The 23,141-nt window shown below is 47.0% G+C and overlaps 1 protein-coding gene across 1 annotated transcript in view; it reads right to left on the minus strand.

Moving 5' to 3' along the window:
• Positions 1-21,391, minus strand: part of LOC128403118 (merlin-like) — a 30,437-nt gene extending 9,046 nt beyond the window's left edge. The window contains exons 1-11 of the mRNA XM_053367777.1: positions 21,033-21,391; positions 17,156-17,306; positions 16,397-16,522; positions 13,448-13,570; positions 11,211-11,294; positions 7,863-7,931; positions 7,010-7,092; positions 6,520-6,595; positions 4,271-4,408; positions 2,199-2,273; positions 43-156 (exon numbers count right to left, since the gene is read on the minus strand). Coding sequence (XP_053223752.1) covers positions 43-156; positions 2,199-2,273; positions 4,271-4,408; positions 6,520-6,595; positions 7,010-7,092; positions 7,863-7,931; positions 11,211-11,294; positions 13,448-13,570; positions 16,397-16,522; positions 17,156-17,245 — 978 coding nt within the window. The 5' untranslated portion in view covers positions 17,246-17,306; positions 21,033-21,391. The remainder of the gene's footprint in view (positions 1-42; positions 157-2,198; positions 2,274-4,270; positions 4,409-6,519; positions 6,596-7,009; positions 7,093-7,862; positions 7,932-11,210; positions 11,295-13,447; positions 13,571-16,396; positions 16,523-17,155; positions 17,307-21,032) is intronic.
• Between the last annotated feature and the right edge of the window lie 1,750 nt (positions 21,392-23,141).

The following is a 23,141-nucleotide window of genomic DNA, read 5'->3' on the forward strand; positions in this document are numbered from 1 at the left end:
TTTGTGACAACGTTTGAAGCAGATGTTCCCCCAAAAGCTCACCTTCTTCCTTGCTTTCTCCTCCCGAGCTTGCGCTTTCATTTGCTGGATCTCAATGGGGTCCACTCGCCTCCTCCTCATAAACAAGTCGTGGTTTCCGATGAACAGCTGCATGATCTGCGGGAAAGGAAGGCAAGTATAACCCTCGCTGGATCCGACCTCAACCAGCATCCTGATTTTCACAATGGCCAGCTGGAGATACATCTGGGAAGCTCACAAGCAGGGTGCAAATGCAACTGACTCCCCACCCCCCCATGTTGTGATCCCTGAACCACAGCCCACATGAGGAAAATACAGGCTGCCCCATTCAGTGGGCGAACCTTAGCACCTCCTATTCTGGTCTGAAGAGGTTGCCTACCTGCCTTCCTCAGTCAGAGGATGAGTTTCCACTAACATCACCATCCCTCCCACATCATGAAAGCCAGGGCTTCCTTGCAGACAAGGGCCCTTCAAGATAGCAGAGCCAGCTCCTCCGAGGAAGTGCCGTTCCGGTTACAGGACAGGCTTTCCCAGCTTGCTCCAGGCTCCAGGTGGCCTCAACACTCTGCTGAGACAATGTCTCCCAAGCGCTCGGCTCGCAAGGCCCACTGGGAGCTGGCTGTGGTCCTGACGTTACCCAGCTCAGCAAGCCCAGAAGAATATAACGTAAAAGCATCAGAAGAGTCTGCTGGCCAAGGGCCCATCTACTCCAGCATCCTGTTCTCACAGGGACCAATCAGATGCCCATTGTGGGAAGCCTAGAAGCAGGATTTGAGCACAAGAGCATTCTTCCCTCCTGTGGTTTCCAACAACTGGTATTCAGAAGCATGGCTGCCTCTGACTGTAGAGCCAGAACATGGTTATCATAGCTAGCAGCCATCAATAGACCTCTCCTCCATGAATTTGTCTAATCTTTTAAAGCTGTCTAGGCTGGTGACCATTATTGCCTCCTGTGGGAGCGAGTTCCATAGTTTAACTATGCACTGCATGAAGAAGAAACTGGTTTGACAGCTTTTGCTTCCCCTGTGAGACCCAACCCTAATGGCACACGATATCCTGTTGGTGGTTCTACAGCCCCGCCATTCAGAGGTGCTTGGAAGCTCAGTTGAGCTAAACTAGGGTTGCCATACGTTCGTAATTTCCTGGGCATAGCTGGGATTCAGTCATCGGAAACAGTGTCTGGGTGAAAACCTCAACAACTTTTGTGCCCATATTTTCACTTTTTGAAATATGGCAACCCTAACTAGAGATCCATTTAATTCCACATTTATTGGGTTTCCAACAGCCATCATCCTGATGCCCCAGGGAACTGCACAGGCAGGGCTCAAAGGTGATGGCAATCCCATTAGACCTCACCATGCATGTAGTTCCTATTGCCCTAAGCTCTGACTAAAGCCGTGGTTCCCAACGTGGGGCACACAGGGGGAGCAATTTGATTTTTAAGGGGGGGTGCAATTTGAGAATGAGTTATTAACAGTAAATGGCCTTTTAGGCTTCCTCCACATGAATAGGTGTACACATTTTAAATAATAAGAATTATATGTCAATGGGGGGTGTCAGGTTTTTAGAGATGCTTAGGTAGGGCATGGGACGCGGGTGGCGCTGTGGGTTAAACCACAGAGCCTAGGACTTGCCGATCAGAAGGTCGGCAATTCGAATCCCTGCGACAGGATGAACTCCCGTTGCTCGGTCCCTGCTCCTGCCAACCTAGCAGCTCGAAAGCACCTCAGAGTACAAGTAGATAAATAGGTACTGCTCCGGCGGGAAGGTAAACGGCGTTTCCGTGTGCTGCTCTGGTTCTCCAGAAGCGGCTTAGTCATGCTGGCCAAATGACCCGGAAGCTGTACACCGGCTCCCTTGGCCAATAAAGCGAGATGAGCGCTGCAACCCCAGAGTCGGTCACGACTGGACCTAATGGACAGGGGTCCCTTTACCTTTACCTAGGTAGAGCATGGCCAAAAAAAGGTTGTGAACCACTGAACTAAAGGATCCTGATGGGACAGCATGACAGAGGCATATGTGACCACATGCTTACAGACCAATTCTAAGCTCATGACTTCCCTGGTGAGCCTGAATTTATCTCTGTCCATCCCATCCTTCTATAGACACCAAGAGACCAGCTTCTGCCACTCTTACAGAGGGAACCACCCTGAAGGAGACAGCCAAAAGGAAACCCTCACCTGTTTGTTGACTTTTGGCTGTGAGGAGAAGAACTTAAAGACTTCAGCCTTCTTGTCAATGGGCTTTATTGTGAGCTAGAGAGAGAGAGAGAGAGAGAGAGAGCAAAAGGATATACAAGTGATCTTCGTCACTTCATTCACATGCAAAGCCTTTATGTGACTGAAGCACTGCTTTCCCATAATTAGATGCAAGTGGAATAATAAAAAGAGGGTCCACACAGCATTTACCATAGTGCGAGACCAGTAATTCCCAAAGTGGGGGGTACTGCCCCCGGCGGCTCAGTGGGGTTACCTGGGGGCACTAAGAGACAAGAGGGGGCTGAAGATGAGCCCCTCTGAACACACTGATCGCTTATTTATGATTCACCAGAACGAAACACTTCCCTCGCTTCGTATTTGAAGTTTTACTTTTCTTACTACTTTCCAAGCTATTTCCATTGGTCACATTCGTTTGTACTGATGATGCTGAGTTTTCACAAGCCACAAGATAGCTAATTATTGATAATAATAGCTACTGATTTTCTTAAATTTTTTGTTGCCATGCGTCTGTGGTAGGTGAAGGTTTGCACATGTTTGGTGAGTAGTTATATATAAATATTTCATGCTATAAAATTCCTTCACCCTTACGTCTTTGTTAGTCATGTGATAAGAATTTACTTCTACACCACCGGTTCATTACACAGGTGAGGGAACACCTTTTTAAATAAAACATGAGACCAAGAGACTAACAACAATCTCAGCATCCTATAGGGGAGGCATAGGCAAATTCAGCCCTCCAGATGTTTTGGGACTACAACTCCCATCATCCCTGACCACTGGTCCTGTTAGGTAGGGATGATGGGAGTTGTAGTCCCAAAACATCTGGAGGGCCAAGTTTGCCTATGCCTGCTGTAGGGACCTGGTTTATTAAAACTATTGCAAAAATATCCCTAAAACCAGTGCATACCCCTAAACATTTTGTTAACCTTTGTACTTTTGTCCATTTACTGTATTTATTTCCCCCAATTTGAACTATAAAATGGTGGTTTTCTTGAGTCAAAATGAGAGTACCCCTAAACAGTTTTTTTTAGAAAAAAGCACTGCCTAAAATTATAGGCCAGCCCTGCTAACCAGCTGCTCAGCAGATCTTCTAGATAGAAAGACTGCCATGAGGCACGTTAGAAGAAAACTTATATACATAGCACACAAAGAGTTATAAACTTTAAAACATTGTTCTCCCTACATCAGGAAAGGTTGCAAGTCATGGGATGTAAAACACGTATAGCTCCATACTGATATCTGCTCCCCCATAATTACTCTGGGGTGCCCCAAAGCATTTGCTCTCAGCTTTCGCACTTTAACCTCTGTTACCTTGACAGCCGTGCCTTCAGTAGGAGCTATTGAAATTTCAATCTCCTGTCTTACTTCCCTGTTCCCAAAACATGTCAAAGAGCTTCAAGGGGCGATCAACAACCCGGTGCTAACTCACACCAGGCATAGCCAAACCTCCTGAGGGACCATTTCGTTTTTGCCTCTCTGTGGTCAAATAAGGAGAGATGGAATGCAGCATATGAGAGCCACAAAATGCCCCCAAAAATCAAGCCTAATGCATTCTACCTAAAAGGTTAAATGCAATTACTATTGCGAGAGTTAGGACAAAATCTTTATCTATATCCAATATTCAATTGAATCACACAATTTTTACATCAGTCAGAAAGCGTAAAAATATTTTTTCATGCTATATTATTTGCTGAACTTTATTGTGTTATTACCTTCCTTAGTGGGTCATGCAAACCACTTTTCTGAATGATGCTTTTTCATAGGATAGGGTAGGGGGCTCTGAGGATGAGTTTATGGAACCAAGGGGACAGTGGCTGGAAAAAGTTGGGAAAACACTGCTCTAGACTATCCTGAAGTGCATATCCCCATAGCCGAGATCCTTCTATCAGTTGCCATACCTTCTCAGCTGTCGGTTAAGTTCTTGTGGAAAAGTGGAAAATTAAATGAATTTCATAGACAGAAGTGGAGCCAGAGCATAAAGGCAAAACCTGGCCTCCAGTTCTGCCACCCCTTAATAAGACACACCTACCTACCTCTTTCTCGCTGTAGGAAATGTTCCTGATGCTGCTCCATTCAAAAGATTTGTTTGGAGAGAAGCGGTTGTTGATGCTGTAGACATGGATCCCTTTGGCATCGACGCCAAGCAGAAAGTCTGTACAATTCTTCTTTTGCTGCAGGAACAGATGTTGGAGGCAAATGTCCAGAGTGAAGAAAAAAATCTCTTTAGCCAAGGCTTGACTGATTCTCAGGCATCAATTCTCAGACACAGCCTGAGAATGGGCCAGGTAGGAGGCTGAAAGTTGGCTGCTGGAGCCTGAACCCAGATAGCAAACTAAGTGAGGCACCACACACAAAATTAGCAATCACACAAGTTGCTTCTTCAAAGAAATTGCTGGGGATTCCATCCAGATTAGGGCTGGGCCATGGGAGTGAATCAGGAGCCTAGAACTGGGAGTTAGAACTGAAGAAGCATCTAGATCAGAGCAGATCACAGGGAAACCAAGATTCAGTACAAAAGAGCATGATGGAACACAAGTCACACCAGAGATCAGGTAGACCTGGTGGTTCAAGCAAGGCTCAGCGGCAAAGCCATCCCTTACAAGCTCCTTCCTACCCAATGGGAGCCAAAGGTCAGCCTAGGTGGAGTCATTCTGGAAGTGTTTGGGACTTTTTAAGTTTAGGGAAAAGGCAAATAAGAGGTGTCATGACAAAATATCTATGCATGGTATGGAGAGAGTGTACACAGAGAATATTTTCTCCCTCTCATAACATTAGAACTTGGGAACATTCAGCAAAGAAGAAGAAGAAGAAGAAGTTTGGATTTGATATCCCACTTTATCACTACCCTATGGAGTCTCAAAGCAGCTAACATTCTCCTTTTCCCTTCCTCCCCCACAACAAACACTCTGTGAGGTGAATGAGGCTGAGAGACTTCAGAGAAGTGTGACTGGCCCAAGGTCACCCAGCAGCTGCATGTGGAGGAGCGGAGACGCGAACCCGGTTCACCAGATTACGAGTCCACCACTCTTAACCACTACACCACGCTGGCTCTCATCAAAGCTGAATGTTGGAAGATTCAGGGCAGATAAAAGGAAGGGTTACTTCATGCAGTGCAAAGTTAAACTATGGAACTCCCTCCCACAGGAGGTAGTGATGGCTGCCAACTTGGATGACTTGAAAAGACGACTGGGCAAATTCAAAGAGGAAAGGGCTCTCGATGACTGTTAGCCACGATGGCTCTGCTCTGCCTCCACAGTTGGAGGAAGCAATGCTTCTGAATACCAGTTGCCGGAAACAACATGGGGAGGGGAGTGCTCTTGCGCTTTTAATCTGCTTGCTGGTTTCCCATTAAGGCATCTGGATAGTCCCTGTCAGAACAGGATGCTAGACTAGGTCAGCCATTGGCCTGTCCCAGCAGGTCTTCTCCCCTAAGAAGCTGCAGTTGTGCAGCTAGCCACATGGGGCATTGGTTTCCAGCAGGAGACACTCCAATGCTTTGCCCCTTTGCTGCAATCCAGATCTGGATGGACGCACGTAGGCCTGCTATTTGTGTTTCCAGTGGGAGCCTTCCCCCACCCCCATGCAAAAAAATGCACAAAGCAGTCACAGGAATCTTGATTTGGATTGGCACCACAGCAGAAGGCCAAGGGTGAAAGGACCCCTATTTCTCCCACTCTAGGGCCCTGATCCAATTTGGAGGGCTCATACTGGCAATTTACTCTAAAGATGTCATCTATACACTTCCTAACTGTCTGATGGTCCTAGATAAGATAAGATAAACTTTATTCGCATTAGCCAACGGCCATAGCAACATAAAACAAGCAATACATACAAATAAAATCTATACAGATAAAAAAGACAGCAATGGGTAAAAAGGGCAATCAAATGGCCAAGATTATCGTTCAGATAGTGGCCCTTAATCTCATTGCACCCTCGATAAACCTAGCAACCTTTGCTGTTGTCTGATCATTTTGATCTGATAAAAGAAAGCACAATGTGGCCTCAGATGGGCGGCCTGGGATGGTAAGTAAGAGTGGGGTAATGATCTCATTCCTCAGATCTTTATAAAGGGGACAGGACAGGATGGTCCTAGCTGGTTAAGCCTCTCCCAGCTCAAATCCACTCAAATCCACTGCTGCTCTGCCCTGACTTTCTCTATAGGAGACTGAGCCACCTTCTCCCCCCAGCCCCCCATTCCCTGCTGCCAATTTTAAAGGAGCAAACTTCATGCATCCAGAAAAATATAGCTGCATTTAAAAACTACAACAACATAGACACTTACAGCTATAGGAAAATAATTGACCCCATACATCTCCAAGTCTTGTGCAATTTTAAGATAGTTCATCTCAGCTTCATACCTAAGAGAAGAGGACAATAGAGAAACATAGAATTTTACAGTCGAAATGGACCCAAAGAGTCATCCAGCCCAACCCCCTGCAACACACTAGTGAGCAACATTTAATTATTTTGTAGGATTTCTATTCTGCTTTTCCATTGGCACCAATCAAAACAACTTACAAGCTGCAGCAAAACAATATGAAAAGGCATGTGGAAACCAGCCTGCTGTAAGAAAGGTAAAATTTATCTTCATTGCTCCACCCACTTGTTGTTTTTTCCTGCCCTTGCATTCTAGTATGAAAAAGAAGCACCTAAGAAGCAGCCTCACTTCTCAGTTGCTCCAGCAACGTTTGATAGGACAGTGAAGACGCATCAGCCGCTCAGCTGCCTCCTCCTGCCCCATGCTATGGCCTCAGACACAGGTGCCCCAGTACCTGGCTATGCCCCGGTGCCCAGCGTACCAGGCTGTAATCCTCTCTTCCCACATGTCAGGTGTCATCTGATATTGGCGGAGGACCTGGAAAGGAAAAGGAAATGAGTGAAGCTGTTCCCTTCTCCAAATCCCAAAGCTGGTCTTCTCAGGAGCCCCCAAATCCCCATCTTTTTATAATAATAATAATAATAATAATAATAATAATAATAATAATAATAATAATAATTGTATACCGCCCCATACCAGTAAGTCTCAGGACGGTTCACAGAATAAAATCACAATATAAAAACACAAAAGACATAAAATAAAAACAAGAACAACCCAAGAATCCCACCCTAACACATTTTAAAAGGCCTTGAATGTCAATCAATCAATCAAAGGCCTGGTTAAAGATGAGTGTCTTCGTCAGGACTATGAAGGTGATGTACAAGGGGAGTCTCTGCTCTTGATATTTCTCCTGCAGCTGACGCAGTGAGAAAATCATGTCGGCTATTGACCTCTGAGCTCTAAAGCCACATTGTGACTAGGGACAGACCCTGTCTGCAGTGTACAAAGAGTATAAAACAATAAAATTATAAAAGCAACTATTTAAAAATAATTCCGGCAATAAACTAACAGCGGATCAAAACATAAATCAATATTTTGCGGGCGCTAGAAAGAGTACAGTGAAGGCACTTTCCTGGTGTCAATAGGCAAATAGTTCCAGGGTGTAGATCAAGTTCTTGTTGTAGCAAGTAGCTATTTCAGAACTGTCCCAGGTCCTGAAATTCCAGCCTCCCCCCCACCTGCCCAACTCAACCAGCCTACTCTGGCTGCTGTTGGTGGTTGTCTTTTTTAAAAAAATGGAAACTTACTCTCTTTGGTAAAAGCTCCTCTGGAGCCAGGAAGCCCGGCTTGTGCAGGTTTGGGTCGTAGTCACCATACTGTAACGCAAAGAAGAGAAAGAGATCAGGAAAGGCGGTGACCCTTTCACAGAACATGCCATGAAGGAAGTAGCCAGCTAGGAGGAAGAAGCTTGCCAAAAGGGTAACAGAATCCTCAGCAGGAGGAGAGGATGAAGGCAGTTCACGGCAACAAGTGAAATGATATTCATCTTCAATCCCAACACATTCCCCAGCGAGCATATTAAACCCAACAGATACGAACTGGTGCAGCAGGACATCACACTTCCAGTGAACTTTCCCTCAGGCATTTGGGGTTGGCCACTGTGGGAAAAGGATGCTGGAATAGATGGGTCCCCTTTGGCTTGATCCAGCAGGTTTCTTACAATGTATTAAAAAAATAAAAAGAAAGAAAGAATGTTATACAATGTAATGGTTCTAGGGGTTGCTCGTGCGTAAATCGGCGCCACACCTGGCTGGGTCACCTGGGTGGACTCTTGCTGTCCGGACAGCCACTCACCAGTGGCTGTCTCAATCGCTGGCAGAATCCGTCAGTGGGCGTTTCTTGAACTTCTTCCAGCAAAGAAGCTCTTTGACGCCTAGTCTCCGCCTACTCTCCCTGCGCGGAAGCCTTCTGCGCAGGGAGGGTGTGGGCAGCGGAGGACCCGTGCTCTCCCCGCTGGTCTCCGGCGAGGAGTCATGGAGCCACCTCGCCGATTCCCCCATCTGCCCCCCTTCTCCACTGGTGCGACGCTGATTTCCTTCCCCAGAAGATGGGCTGCTTCTCTCCCTCCCGGGACGCTCTCCGGAATTCCTCTGGAGCCCTCCCTCTCCCTCTGGCTCCGATGGCAGTTCCCTGACATACAACACAGTCCCCCACTGCTCCCAAGCCTCCCCAGAGCTGTCAGGGGAAAGGGAAGGTCGCAAATATAAGCTACACTTTTCACTGTCAGAATTTGGAAAAACGTGTGGCTTATATTTGGGCCAATATGGTACTTTTTAAAGTGGTACATGGCTTCTTAAAGTGGTATTATGCTGCTTTAAATGACTAGTGTAGAGGCATAAAACACTGACTGAAAAAAAATACTACATCAAGGTAGAAAATATGTAAATTTAATCTCGGAGAAGCTGAGGTGACCGACGCCCAGTGAAATCACAGTCAGAGAGGAGGCTGCACCAGACTTCCATGTCTTTGGAGCCTGCAGAAATCCTTATCTGCAAAACCAGAAGTGTCTGCAAAAGAACTGCTCTGCCACAAACCGACTAGCTAGAGAGAGTCTCTTGAAAACTCTCCAAAACTACTTTAAGGACAACGATATAACAACCCCCCTCCTCTAGGACACAATGAAAGCCGTCATCAGAGGAGCCTGCATAAAGGAGAGGGCATCCCTTAAAAAACTAACATCAAAAATTGGTAAATTATAACAAGACATTACAACCCTCTCACCACACTACAAACAGGAGCCAAAAAACTCCTTAAACTCTTCTACAAAAACAACAAACCCATACCAACACAAGAAATACAAGACAAACTAGGGGACTAGTTTGCTAACACACAATCAACTACATGCCTTCTTAAACAATCCAGCAGTAAAATCACTAGCCACTAGGCCCTTGACCACCTTCAAAAACCTTCTCCTGACAGCAAAGGGACATGGCAAAGGGATGGTATCCATAATATACAAAATACTGTTCCAAAACCCCACAAACCTCCTTGATGCAATCAAAGAACAATGGGAGCATGACAGAGCCTATGAAATAAACCCCACCCAATGGATTAGAATGTGGTCTAAACCTCCCTTTAAGTCCATATCAGCCAAAAGAAGGGGACTCACTCTGAAACTCACAGGTGGTACTTAACACCACAGAAACTGGCACTGATATGCCCAGGTACCTCACCAAGATGTTGGAGAGGTTGTACCTCCACAGGCACATACTTCCACATGTGGTGGGGATGCCCTAAAATCCAACCCTTCTGGATAGCAGTCCTACGAGAGATATGCAAAATAACTAAACAGGTATTAGAGTTCACCCCAGAACTGGCCCTACTGAACATCTTCCAAGATCAGAATGAACACTCAACATTATACAGAGCTTATAACCCACCTAGGGACGCGGGTGGCGCTGTGGGTAAAAGCCTCAGCGCCTAGGGCTTGCCGATTGAAAGGTCGGCGGTTCGAATCCCCGCGGCGGGGTGCGCTCCCGTTGCTCGGTCCCAGCGCCTGCCAACCTAGCAGTTCGAAAGCACCCCTAAGTGCAGGTAGATAAATAGGGACCACTTTCTAGTGGGAAGGTAAACGGTGTTTCCGTGTGCGGCTCTGGCTCGCCAGAACAGCGATGTCACGCTGGCCACGTGACCCGGAAGTGTCTCCGGACAGCGCTGGCCCCCGGCCTCTTGAGTGAGATGGGCGCACAACCCCAGAGTCTGTCAAGACTGACCCGTACGGGCAGGGGTACCTTTACCTTTATAACCCACCTACTCTCAGCAGCCAGAAGCCTCAGAGCCAACCACTGGAGAGACCTGTGGACCAATGGTATCAAACTGTATGGGAAACGACCTTACTAAAAAAGCTAACCAATAAACAAACTGACACGGGGACAAACAGAAGAGGACGCCTTCACCCCAGTATGGTCCCCCCTTTATCACATACACAGCCCAACACAACAAGAATCCACCATAAGAATCAATCTGGTTTACCTGACCAAACAAGCCTTCCCTCCCCTCACAAATGCAAACAAACCCCACCGCAGCCAGCCACAGACAACCAACCCCACCCTGCCCCAACACCTCTCATGACCAAGGAAATGTAATAAACGAAGAGAAAGAGAACCTACCTAGTTGACGCTGACACAAAACCCCACAAGTACACTATGCAAAAGAATATAAGCCTCCCCACCCCACCCCTGCTCTCCCCCCTCTTCTTCCCCAACCTTATACTGTATTCATCCCTAATGTCTCACAACAAATGTAGATGATTTGTAAGATAGACTGTACAACCTGGAAAAAGAGACAAAGCATGTACTTTTGTAAACCAAGAAAATAAATTTTAAAAAAGAACTGCTCTGTTTTTCGCCCTCCTGCAAGCTCTTTGAATTAGGATATGTTCATATACCTTCTTGCATAAACAAGCTAAAAAACCAGCCAACACCCAAAAGAGAAGAAAACAAGGTGCCAAAATCACCCCATCCTGTTTTCCAGCACTGCTTTTTAATGGGTGCTTTCCTGCATTAATTAGCACTGTGTGATTAAGCAAAAGGGTTTTTTTAAATGTTGTTCTGCAAGCAATAGAAGGTGACAACCAAGCAATTTCAAAGCCTCACCTTGGCTTGAACAGCATAGGACGCTAACAAAATTGTAGCCTCAGGAGAGCAGTAGATTTCTTCATCCAGTATTTGTTTCTTAACCTGGGGGGTGGAGGCGGAAGAGGGAGGGTGGAGAGGAGAGAGAGAAATCCAAGGCTTAGACAAGCTTGAAAACAAAGCAATACATGCCCAGACTTTGTCTTGGCACATGAAAAGTAACCGTTAGCCGAGTTATAAGTGGGAAAGAAAAGAATCTCTGGCAGCAACTGCAGACTTGTGAGCTGTACCCAAGAACATTTCAGGCTGTCAATTACCCGTTTTTTAAAAGCATCATTGCTAACTAAGGAACGTTCAAATGCTACCCTCTCGCCACATACAAAGCTGCTGGCAGTTAGAAAATAAGCACTCCTGTGAAGCGTTAAACCAGGGGTCAGCAAACTTTTTCAGCAGGGGCCCGGTCTACTGTCCCGAAGACCTTGTGGGGGGCTGGACTATCATGGGGGGGGATGAATGAATTCCTATGCCCCACAAAGAACCCAGAGATGCATTTTAAATAAAAGCACACATTCTACTCATGTAAAAACACGCTGATTCCTGGACCGTTCGGGGGCTAGATTTAGAAGGCGATTGGGCCGGATCTGGCCCCCGGGCCTTAGTTTGCCTAGGTAAAGGTAAAGGTACCCCTGCCCGTACGGGCCAGTCTTGACAGACTCTGGGGTTGTGCGCCCATCTCACTTAAGAGGCCAGGGGCCAGCGCTGTCCGGAGACACTTCCGGGTCACGTGGCCAGCGTGACAAAGCTGCATCTGGCGAGCCAGCGCAGCACACGGAAACGCCATTTACCTTCCCGCCAGTAAGCGGTCCCTATTTATCTACTTGCACTTTGATGTGCTTTCAAACTGCTAGGTTGGCAGGCGCTGGGACCGAGCAACGGGAGCGCACCCCGCCGCGGGGATTCGAACCGCCAACCTTTCGATCGGCAAGCCCTAGGCGCTGAGGCTTTTACCCACAGCGCCACCCGCGTCCCATCCATTAGTTTGCCTATCCATGCGTTAAACCAAGAAGGGTCCATCTAGCTCAACATGGAGTGGCTAGATGGTTTTCCTTCCTCTCTCAGGACATTAGAACTCATGGACATGAAACGATGCTGAAAGCTGTAAGATTCAGGACAGACCAAAGAAAGGCAGGTCAGGGTTAAACTGTGGAACTCCCTCCCAAATGAGGCAGTGATGGCCACCAATTCTGACAGCTTTAAAAGAGGATTGGAGAAATTCATGGAGGAGGAGAGGGCTATCAATGGCTATTGGCCATGGCCGGAGGTAGCCACGCTTCTGAATACCAGTTTCTGGAAACCTCAGGAGGGCAGAGGGCTCTTATGTTTATGTCCTTCTTGCAAGTTTCCAACAGCCATCTGGCTGGCCACTGGGAGAACAGGATGCTGGACTAGATGGGCCCTGGGCCTGATCCAGCAGGCTCTTCTTGTGGTTTTAAAATATTAGTTTCTCTAAGCACACATCGGTCTTTCTCCTCCATCCAAAAGTGCACGATCAGAGTTCAAGGACACCGCCAAGCGAAAACACTTGAGGAGGGCAGAAACCCCACTGAGAGGTGTGGCTGCAGAGGAAGTGTGGCCAGACTTCCCACTCCCTGCTTTAATTTAATCTGTTCATTTGAATGCCTTGAAGCAACCAGCTGCCTATACACGCTCTCTCTGCCCCCGCTCCCAGTCCCCAATTATTCTGCTGCAGGTGTGATGTCTGATTCTTAACCGTCAGGAACCTCTGCAAGTTCTAATGCGTCGATTTCCTCACCCTGCTCCCCATTTTGCATTTCTTTTGGAACAGGAAAAAAAATAATTACAGGCGAATTGCATTCCTCAAAGTCAAGGCAAGCCAAGGCTGGTTTGAAAGAGAAGAAAATGAAAGTGCAGGTTTTCAGAGATGAAAGGAACCAGGGGAGGGGGGGAGGCAGCCTTTAAGTGCCTTCGCCTTTGCAAAACAGCTCAACACAAATAATTGTCAAGGTGATCTTGAAAAAAAATATATATAACAGCAACAGAAGAAAAACCTTTCACAAGGAAATCTGCTCAACCCAGAAAATTAACTCTTCACAAGCTCTCGCCACTGACAGGAGGCACAGCGTGGAAGAATAAGCAGACAGTGATTCCAAAACCTAGGGGCCAGACACACCAAACGCCCAGAAGGTAACTACAACAATTCAAAAGTCAACTTTAAAATAAAAGAAATACCTTCTGACCTGCAGGAAAAAGAGGTGTTGGGTGATCTCCTGCAGAAGTTCCTCTTCAACTTTCTCAGGGTAAAATTTTGCTAAAAAACAAAATCTGATGGGATCTTCCTTGGGAATTTCCTGATCCAGAACCTGTTGAAGAACAAAGGGAATCGGTTTTAAAGAACATTTAAAATAAATGAAATCTTACATTGTTCTTTATAAGGTTTATATATTTGTAAATTCATGGACTTTTAGTATACATGTGTATTTTAAATATTGGGTTTGATTATACAGTCGTACCTTATAAGATGTCTTCTGAATGTCAGGTAATTATTTATCTCTTTGACATCTGATGGGAGGGTGTTCCACAGGGCGGGCGCCACTACCGAGAAGGCCCTCTGTCTGGTTCCCTGTAGCCTCACTTCCCGCAATGAGGGAACCGCCAGAAGGCCCTTGGCGCTGGATCTCAGTGTCCGGGCTGAACGATGGGGGTGGAGACGCTCCTTCAGGTATACAGGACCGAGGCCATTTAGGGCTTTAAAGGTCAGCACCAACACTTTGAATTGTGCTCAGAAACGTACTGGGAGCCAATGCAGATCTTTCAGGACCGGTGTTATGTGGTCCCAGCAGCCACTCCCAGTCACCAGTCTAGCTGCTGCATTCTGAATTAATTGCAGTTTCCGGGTCACCTTCAAAGGTAGCCCCACGTAGAGCGCATTGCAGTAGTCCAAGCAGGAGATAACTAGAGCATGCACCACTCTGGCGAGACAGTTCGCGGGCAGGTAGGGTCTTAGCCTGCGTACCAGGTGGAGCTGGTAGACAGCTGCCCTGGACACAGAGTTAACCTGCGCCTCCATGGACAGCTGTGAGTCCAAAATGACTCCCAGGCTGCGCACCTGGTCCTTCAGGGGCACAGTTACCCCATTCAAGACCAGGGAATCCCCCACACCAACCCGCTCCCTGTCCCCCAAAAACAGTACTTCTGTCTTGTCAGGATTCAACCTCAATCTGTTAGCCGCCATCCATCCTCCAACCGCCTCCAGGCACTCACACAGGACCTTCACCGCCTTCACTGGTTCTGATTTAAAGGAGAGGTAGAGCTGGGTGTCATCTGCATACTGATGAACACCCAGTCCAAACCCCCTGATGATCTCTCCCAGCGGCTTCATATAGATATTAAAAAGCATGGGGGAGAGGACAGAACCCTGAGGCACCCCACAAGTGAGAGCCCAGGGGTCTGAACACTCATCCCCCACCACCACTTTCTGGACACGGCCCAGGAGGAAGGAGCGGAACCACTGTATGACAGTGCCCCCAGCTCCCAGCCCCTCTAGACGGTCCAGAAGGATGTTATGGTCGATGGTGTCAAAGGCCGCTGAGAGATCCAGCAGAACTAGGAAACAGCTCTCACCTTTGTCCCTAGCCCGCCGGAGATCATCAACCAGCGCGACCAAGGCAGTTTCAGTCCCATGGTGAGGCCTGAATCCCGATTGGAAGGGATCCAAATGGTCCGTTTCCTCCAGGCGTGCTTGGAGTTGTTCAGCAACCACCCGCTCAATCACCTTGCCCAAGAATGGCAGATTTGAGACTGGGCGATAGTTGGCCAAATTGGCCGGATCTAAAGATGTTTTTTTAAGAAGCGGTTTAATGACCGCCTCTTTCAGCGGGTCTGGGAAGGCTCCCTCACAGAGGGAAGCATTCACCACCCCGCAGAGCCCATCGCCCAGCCCTTCCCGGCTCGCTTTTATCAGCCAGGATGGGCAAGGATCAAGGAGACAGGTGGTCGGTTTCGCTTGTCCAAGCAGCCTGTCCACATCCTCGGAGGTAACAGATTGGAATTGATCCCATGTAACAGGACCAGACAGAACTCTAGCACTCTCCCGCCCTGGCCCTGCTCCCACGGTGGAGTCTACCTCCTTCTGAATCTGAGCGATTTTATCTGCAAAAAACTTTGCAAAAGCATTGCAGGAGATCTTGGGGTCCCTACCAGGCTCCGGTGGTACAGGTGGTTCCGATAGATTGCGAACCACCTGAAAAAGTCTCCTGCTGCTGTTTAGGGATTATAGGTAGAGATAAAGATAGTGTGGGAATCATTAGATATGTTCCTGAGCATCCCATTGGCCATGCCTGCTGGGGGTGATGGGAGCTGTAGTTCAGCTACATCTGGAGGGATTAAGGTGCCCCAAACCTAATATATAGCACATATATATAGCATTACATGGTGAAAGAGAGAAGAATTAGTTACACGTGTGCCTTTTCAACTTCCTTTTCCTTCTCTGTGTTTTAAAGTATGTTTTTGAGAGTATTAGAATTCCTTTTTGTAAAGAGAGAGTAATATGGACAGACAGACAGACAGACAGACAGAAAGATGAGCAGCTGAGCCACTGTGCAATGACAATACTTTGCCAGGAACACATTTGGTTGCTTTAGGCAAAGCCCTGCTCTCTTTGAGAAACCCACCCACCAATCTGCAATATATACTGGCCCAGTTTGCAGCCAAGATCATAAAGTGTGGTGGCTTTTCTATGGCTACACAGTGAGATGCAACAGGAAAGGGCTATTGTAACTCAACGGTAGAGCATCTGCCTCTATGCAGAAAGTCCCAAGTTCACTTCTTGGCAGCATTCCCAAGTATAGACTCATAGAATTGTAAAGTTGGAAGGGACCTCCTGGGGTCCTCTAGTCCAACCCCCTGCAATGCAGGAATCACAGCTAAATAATCCCTGACAGATGGCCATCCAACCTTTGCTTAAAAACCTCCTCCAATAAAGAACAGTTCACCATGTTCTGGGGTTGTCCGTTCTTCTGTCAAACAGTTTTTTATCATGCTTCCTAATACTTAGACGGAATTTCATTTCTTGCCATTTGAATCCACTGAATCGGGTCCTATCATCTGGAGCAGTACGAATCAAGCTTACTAAGGCTTTCTAGATTGCCATGCAAGCTGTTTTGCAAGCTTAAGTTTAGCTTCCAGACCTTTTTATCCATCTTCAACCAGGTGTTCATTCCTTTGATAGAGTACTGCAAGCCAAAGAACCAGGATTCCCGCAGGCCCAGCGCACGACACGCCTGGTCAAAGAGGTCCTTCCCCTTCCATTTCATCTACAAGGAAGAAAGACAGAACATCAGTGGAGAAAACCAAGAGAAACTCAACAGCCTGGTTTTCAGAAAGGGATGACCCATTCCGCTGCTGGCCTAAGATGAGAGAACTCAAACAGTGCAAGCAAAGAAGAGGCGTATCTTGTAGTGTGGGGTGCAGAATTCAGCTCTGTGGAAAGATCAATTTCCTAGCCCTTATTGTTGAAAGTGGGTGGCCAATGCCAGAAGCCCAGAAAGGGCAACCATATTGGTCAAAGGGCTGTAGCAACTCCCTTAGAAGAAAAGATTACAATATTTGGAGCTGCTTGGATGAAGAAAAAAGACAAGGGGGGGGGACTTGATAGATGTGTATAAGATTATACCCTCCAACCTAGCGGCCTTCACGTCCTCCTGCAGGAGTGAGTTCCATAGTTTACATTGTCTGAAGAAACCCTTTATTTTGCCTGTCCTGAATCTTCCAGCACTCAGCTTGTCCACAAGTTCTAGCATTATGGGAGAGGTGGAGAAAAAAAAATTCTCTATCCGCTTCCTCCACTCCAATGCCTAATTTTATATGCAAACCCTAAAGTATCGATGAAAGCATTTCTGCACCTTAATTTTGGCCTTTTTTAAAAAAAGAAAAGAAAAGCCACTTACCTCGCAGCTAAACTCCATTTCGATTTCCATCGTTATAACTTTCACCTTAAACGTTTTTGGCTGCTTCCTCTTCAGCCCCGTGATGGACATATTTTTATGCCTGCAGGGAAAGCCACACAAAGGATGCCTGCAATCCAGTGCAAACAAGCAACTGCATGAAAAGAACAGATAAACAGCATCAACATCAGGGCAGCCCTAGCCTGGCTCTTGACTCCCTAATAAGAGTGCACTGTAGTGGTTAGTGTGTTGGACTAGGGCCTGGCAGAGACCAGGGTTTGAATCCCCACTGGGTCATGAAGCACATTTGGTGACCTTGGGCTAGTCACAGAATCATAGAACTGGAAGGGGCCTCAGGGTCATAGTCCAACCCCCTGCAATGCAGGATTCACAGCTAAAGACTCCCTGAAAAGATGGCCGTCTGACTTCTGCTTAAAGACCACCAATGAAGGAGAGACCACCACTATCTGAGGGAGTCCGTTTCATTGTCAAACAGCTCTTACAGTCACTGTCTCTCAGCATAACCTAATGCAGAGGGTTGTGTTGAGGATGAAACAAGATAGGGAAAATACTACATACGCCACCTTGAGCTCTTTGGATAAATATATCCAGAAACATATCATCCTTATTTCCGCCCCCCCCCCAAAAAATAATAAAAAATAAATGCAATAAATAAATAGGGTTTTTGAGGGGGGGGGGCTTCTCTCTCCTTTCTCCACACTGCATACTTTTATAAACTTTAATCATGTCCTCTCTAGAAGGCGACAGTGGATGAAAGGTGAGGAGAATGAAATTGGCACGGCAAATCCGTGTACCTCAGGCAGCAAATTTCAGAGCAGCACTAAAGGGCAGCAGATAAGGCAAGAAATAATTGCCTATCCTATTCTTGCCCGCATAGGGGGTGACATTTAAATGTTCTGCCTCTCAGCATCAAAATGTCTCGGCCCGTGGGCCAAGGTAATGAGAGATGAACAGCAGATGCACTTCACAGAGAATTTGCCATAAGAGCAATGCTGCCTCCCTTTCAAGTGTAGGCAAAAGGTGAATCATGTCCCAATTTATAATTTGGAAGGGCTGCCAGGAGCCAGATTTTAAAACGACTTCATGGGAGGGATCTGTCCCAGTGCCCTCAAGCTGACCAGCCCCTGGTGTGGTCGGTGGTGGCAACTGATTGATTTAAGGTTTGCCTTTCTATTCAAATGAAGAAGATAACCCTAGTCTGCTGAGACAGCTGAATAGCTCAATGAAGCAGAAAGCCATTTAGTTTCTCTATCTCTTCTTGCACCACACCTTGCCCCCAAGGGCCATTTGCTTTGCCTTTCTATGAGCAGTCTCAGAAAACATATTTTTGTCAAAGCCTTTGCCAAAGGAGTTCAAGGCCTGAGGGAGACATGGCTGTTATCCCCATCACCAGCTGCTTGTTGCCACTAAAGTTGGGCGAACCTGTCAGTTCCCCCATTTTCATTGTCCCAGTCTTAAGATCATTTCTCCGCATTTCCAAATCACTTTGAGGGTTGCTTGTTTGTTTGTTGGGGGGGGGGGAGTCCTTGTGAAAATGCATTGTTACAATTGCCAACAAAAGCCAAGGTTAAAAACAAGTTTGAAAATCAGAACATAAATAACATCGACCAAACTATGGACATGAATTAGGTAAAGGGACCCCTGACCATTAGGTCCAGTCGTGGCTGACTCTGGGGTTGCAGTGCTCATTTCGCTTTATTGTCCAAGGGAGTCAGCGTACAGCTTCCGGGTCATGTGGCCAGCATGACTAAGCCGCTTCTGGCGAACCAGAGCAGCACACGGAAACGCCATTTACCTTCCCGCCGGAGCAGTACCTATTTATCTACTTGCACTTTGACGTGCTTTTGAACTGCTAGGTTGGCAGGAGCAGGGACCAAGCAGTGGGAGCTCACCCCATCGCGGGGATTCGAACCGCCGACCTTCTGATCAGCAAGTCCTAGGCTCTGTGGTTTAACCACATGTACATGAATTACAATGCATCAAAACGTTTTGCTGTGTTCATCTGGGCCTTGTTGGCTATGCTCTTCTTCCACATTACTGGAGGCAAGTAATGTTCCTGTTGCTGGAAGCCACAGAAGGGAATGATGCTCTTAGGGGGGGAAAGGCGCTCTAGCCAAAATATTGCTGCCCTGAAGGTTTTCTGTTATTTGGGGGTGGGGAGATGACACATTATTGCAGAGCTGTAAACAATCTATCTCCTTCAAGCATCCCTAGGGCACTGGGGACTTGACCTCCCGAAGGTAATTTAGGAACAGCTATCTCAGGATAGGGACGCGGGTGGCGCTGTGGGTTAAACCACAGAGCCTAGGACTTGCCGATCAGAAAGTCGGGGATTCAAATCCCCGCTCCCTTGGCCAATAAAGCGAGATGAGCGCTGCAACCCCAGAGTCGGCCGTGACTGGACCTAATGGTCAGGGGTCCCTTTACCTTTATCTCAGGATAAGGACAAACTCCTCAGCTCAGTTGGTACAGTGTGAGGCTCTTAATCATTTTGCCCCACGTTGGGCCAAGATTCCTGCGTCGCAGGGGGTTGGACCAGATGACCCTCGTGGTCCCTTCCAACTCTGCAAGCAGTGGACAATGATGTCTGGTACCCAGTGAGAGTTGGTAGGACCTAAGGCAGGGAGTCAAACAGGAGGTAGAGCCAAAACCAACGACAGACAAAGCCAACTAAACCTAGTTTTGTCCCCATCCTCCTCCCTGCTGAGTTCTACAGGGAAAATGCTGAGACTGGAGGAAGGTGACATGGAGGGCTATTGACGGCTACTAGCCATAATGGCTCGGCTCAGCCTTCACAGTAGTCCTGCCACCTCCTGGGCTGGGTGTAAGCAGGAAAGCAGGCAGGAGGTAGGCTGAGGGCAGACTGAGACTGGTAAGGAAGTGCCCCGTTCACTCTAATGGACCAGCCTTAGCTTGCAATGGAACAAGGATAGCCAATGTGGTGCCCTCCAGGTGTAGTGGCTGCCAGTTTCCATGGCTTTTCTGGCTGCAAGGGCTGATGGGAGTTGTAGTTTAAAGCAACTGGATGACACCAGGTTGGCAATAGAGATGCTGCAGCAGCAACACTACCAGTGCAAGCACACCCAATACCCAGAACACGGGGGAGGGGGGAGTATTAATGCAAAGAGAGAGAACATGCAACGTGTGATTTTTTTTATTTTATTTTTTGCATTAGCAGAATAGATATTGAAGATCTAAATGTTGCAAGGACCAACAGCAGTTGTAGTTCAAAGCATCTGGAGGTGCTTTTTAGTTTTATTTATTTTATAATAAATAAAATAAATATATTTTATTGTTTTATTGTGATTTTGTAAGGCAGATTTTGGTTTTGCCACGCTTTCTTGTTGGAGTACCAGTTGCATTTCTATGGCATGTGGATTCTATTCCCAGGTTCTGTACACCACCCCAAAATCCTTCAATGAACAGCGGTTAATAAATATTTTAAATGAATTAATACAGTGACCAGCCTCTTTCACAGCTAGACTTCCCTCACTTATTTCCTTGTCTTCCTGCATTGCTGGTCACTGCCTGTATTCAACCCAGAGAAATCTAGCCCTCTGCCATCCTAGACATGCTCAGCTGCGGAGCTGGACCCATAGAAATCTATGAGGCTTACTTTAAAGTAGACGTGGACAGGATTAAACTGGAACCAAACACATTTTTTTAAATGCATAAATCACACGCTGAAAAATACATGATTACACCGACACACACACCCCCACACCCCTCTACACTTTTATTATGTTGCTTCTTAAATCTTTTTCTTTTCCTTTCCGCTTTGCTTTGATTCAATTACAAGGATTTGCAAACAATTTAGCGGTTTGAATGACTTCCCAGATCCAAACAGCCGCTTGCTTACCTCTCTCTCTTGTTATTCCTGGAGGCTGCAATTCCACAGCAGGAGAGTCAAATTGGATTCTGAATTTCTTCTCGGAATCAACGTTTTTTTTAAAAAAATAAAAAAGAAGCATTTGTTTGTTTGTTTATTCTAAAGGTTGCATTTTGCACAGTCCACGTTCACATCACCACATTGCAAAAATCATAGCCAGGGGCTGATCTAGCAAGGGGCTTCCCTTCCCTTTGTCTCCTCCACGCTGGAGCATGTCAGCTCAGCTGCCGTGGAGAAAGCGAAGAATTTACTTTCCCAGGTGATGGCAAAAGACGTCGAGCCGTTTCCTGCCTGGGTGCCAGCGAGACTCCTCCTCCTCCCGCGCTGGGGATTTCTAAACAGCAGACACTGCAGGGAGAGAAAAACATAAACCTCTCACCATAACCCGCTGGGATCCAGTGCATTTGTGCGGTGGAGAAATCAATTTCACCATTAACCAAAACATCAGAAGACGATGCGTAAGCTTTCAAGTTCTGCAGAGTTCTTCCTCAGGTAACATAAAGCAGGAGGTAGAAAGGGAGAACATTAATATTATTTTTACTCTACTCTCTTAGCACCCTGTGTAGGGTATTGCGTGATGAAGATCTCTGCAGATCTCAAAAGCTTGCTATTTTTTGACGCTCTCTTTGGTACCACTGTGGTCCATGTGTTGCTAGCCTCAAGGCTGGATAACTGCAATGTGTTGTGTGTGGGGTGGTCCTTGGGCCTGGTTTGCCAGCCCAAGCTGCTGCAGAATGCTACTGAGCTGGGTTTAAGGTCCTAGTACTGTACAGTATTAATTTATAAAGCCATTAACAAATTAGTTCCAAGGATCGCCTGAACCCTTACATCCCAGCCTGGTCACCAAGATATTCTGAAGGAGTGTCATGGGTCATTCCCTGAGTTGGCAAGGGTCATTTGACAACAACTAGGAGTGGAGCCTTAATGTCATTAGCCCAGTCCTGTGGAACACTCTGCCACTAGAGATTCAGCTTGGACACTGGCTATCTTCCTTAGCCTGACCACACACCAGAAAATATGCATGACTGAAATAAATGTGTACTGCATTTTGTCCATCCCATTCCTCTCATGGGAAATGTGGAAGGTCCTTGGGGCAGAGATCTGTCCTCTTCTACTGTGTGAAGTGTCGTGTGCATTGATAGTGCAAAAATAACAACAACAACAACAACAAAAGCAATCTTGTTGCACTTTGCACAGTAGTACTGTATCTGGTATTCTTTGGCTGTTTGGCACTTTGTGGGGTGCTATTATTCTGAAGGGTCTGAAACAGAATGGATCAGTATAAGGCAGCGGAAAGTCCTGGGTTCCATCTCTCAGTAGGGCTGGGAATGTCCTCAAATTTTGGAGGGCTGATTCCAGTTAGTGTGCACAGCACTGAGCTAGATGGTCTGACTCAGTGTAAGGCAACTTCTTTTGTCTTGTTTGTCCTCTTCTGATATCTTCCTGGCTCAGGAACGCTCATGTTGTGAAATGAATTTGTTAGGTTTTGAGGTGCCTCAAGACTCTTTGCTGTATTCACCACCTCACAGAGTTGTCGTGTGAAAGAGAGATGAATAAAGCCCTTGGAGGAAGCCAGTGATCAATATATAAAGAAAGTTCAGAGCACACTTAAACTATGGAACTCGCTCCCCCAGGAGGCAGTGGTGGCTATCAACCTAGGTAAAGGTAAAGGGGCCCCTGACCGTTAGGTCCAGTCGTGACCGACTCTGGGGTTGCGGCGCTCATCTCGCTTTACTGGCCAAGGGAGCCGGCATACAGCTTCCGGGTCATGTGGCCAGCATGACTAAGCCGCTTCTGGCGAACCAGAGCAGCGCACGGAAACGCCGTTTACCTTCCCGCCGAAGCGGTACCTATTTATCTACTTGCACTTTGACGTGCAAGGTTGGCAGGAGCAAGGACCGAGCAACGGGAGCTTAGCCCGTCGCGGGGATTCAAACCGCCAACCTTCTGATCGGCAAGTCCTAGGCTCTGTGGTTTAACCCACAGCGCCACCCACGCAGTGGCGTAGCGTGGGTTGTCAGCACCAGGGGCAAGGCAAGTAATTTGCGCCCCCTAACCCGTAGATTTGCACCCCCTAAC

Source organism: Podarcis raffonei, chromosome 15 (genome assembly GCF_027172205.1).
Source record: "Podarcis raffonei isolate rPodRaf1 chromosome 15, rPodRaf1.pri, whole genome shotgun sequence".
NCBI classification, from domain to species: domain Eukaryota; kingdom Metazoa; phylum Chordata; class Lepidosauria; order Squamata; family Lacertidae; genus Podarcis; species Podarcis raffonei.